Consider the following 1,517-nt stretch of genomic DNA (forward strand, 5'->3'; position numbering starts at 1 on the left):
AATGACAGATCCTGGCATTATTTATGAGGCTCTATCTGCGCTAATAAATGACAATACATATTCGGCAGCCCTGCTCGCGGTACATGTGGATTTTTGCGTTATCTAGGATAACAATGGACCTGAAAAACAAAATGAAAACTATAGCGAGTCACAGCATCGAACCACTGCTTGCAAGTACCTCGGGAGCGGCCATGGATTAATGTACGGAGCATTTTTTTGTTCTGAAAGCCTCGTGAAAAGCTAAACGATCAAAGGTTCCTGTAGTAGACTCCCACGCGAAAAAGGCGCCCACGTCAAAAGCGGCTAAGACCGATCGTCTTTCACCTCTAGTAAACGGCAGGCTAACTATTGCCGGCAGGGCAGCCGAAAAATAAATTGACGCTCAAGTAATTGTTATAAATATTATTGCATAATTTATGAGCGGTGGCTTAGACCGTACCATTATTTATGATACCAGATTACTATTCCACACTCATAATTTATGATACTATCTCACGAACGGTGCGGAAGACGGCGGCGAGGATCCAGAGGGCTCGTTTGTCCAGCGTCTCGAGAAGCGTCGCCGGCTCGAGGCGCGAACGCCCCGCTACGACCTCATCTCCAGCATCCCGCCGACCTCGAACAAGGTCGAGCGGTTTTCAGCGTGGCGCGTACCACGTTTGCTCAAGAGCGCAACAGTCTCCAGTCCGCTACGCTGGAAACAATTTTGTTTCTGCGTGAGAATGGTGACTTCTGGGACGTTTCGACAGTCGATAGCGTCAATTAGTGTGAGTAACAGTACGTCTAATACCCCGTTGAAGTTGCACCACATTATTTATTTATTGCTCGAATACATTACATAATTTATGCAGATACAAATGACAAGATCCTGGCATTATTTATGAGGCTCTATCTGCGCTAATAAATGACAATACCATATTCGGCAGTCCTGCTCGCGGTACATGTGGATTTTTGCGTTATCTAGGATAACAATGGACCTGAAAAACAAAATGAAAACTATAGCGAGTCACAGCATCTAACCACTGCTTGCAAGTACCTCGGGAGCGGCCATGGATTAATGTACGGAGCATTTTTTTGTTCTGAAAGCCTCGTGAAAAGCTAAACGATCAAAGGTTCCTGTAGTAGACTCCCACGCGAAAAAGGCGCCCACGTCAAAAGCGGCTAAGACCGATCGTCTTTCACCTCTAGTAAACGGCAGGCTAACTATTGCCGGCAGGGCAGCCGAAAAATAAATTGACGCTCAAGTAATTGTTATAAATATTATTGCATAATTTATGAGCGGTGGCTTAGACCGTACCATTATTTATGATACCAGATTACTATTCCACACTCATAATTTATGATACTATCTCACGAACGGTGCGGAAGACGGCGGCGAGGATCCAGAGGGCTCGTTTGTCCAGCGTCTCGAGAAGCGTCGCCGGCTCGAGGCGCGAACGCCCCGCTACGACCTCATCTCCAGCATCCCGCCGACCTCGAACAAGGTCGAGCGGTTTTCAGCGTGGCGCGTACCACGT

The 1,517-nt window shown here is 47.1% G+C and overlaps 1 protein-coding gene across 1 annotated transcript; it reads left to right on the top strand.

Annotated features, from left to right (window-relative positions):
- Nucleotides 1–416: 416 nt before the first annotated feature.
- On the top strand, nucleotides 417–766 carry PHYSODRAFT_324074 (hypothetical protein; the record flags this gene model as incomplete). Its single annotated transcript, XM_009519741.1, has 3 exons — nucleotides 417–435; nucleotides 511–626; nucleotides 722–766. 3 exons carry the CDS (start codon nucleotides 417–419, stop codon nucleotides 764–766), a joined length of 180 nt encoding a protein of 59 aa, XP_009518036.1.
- Nucleotides 767–1,517: the final 751 nt, after the last annotated feature.

Source organism: Phytophthora sojae (genome assembly GCF_000149755.1).
Source record: "Phytophthora sojae unplaced genomic scaffold PHYSOscaffold_1, whole genome shotgun sequence".
Lineage (NCBI taxonomy): Eukaryota > Oomycota > Peronosporomycetes > Peronosporales > Peronosporaceae > Phytophthora > Phytophthora sojae.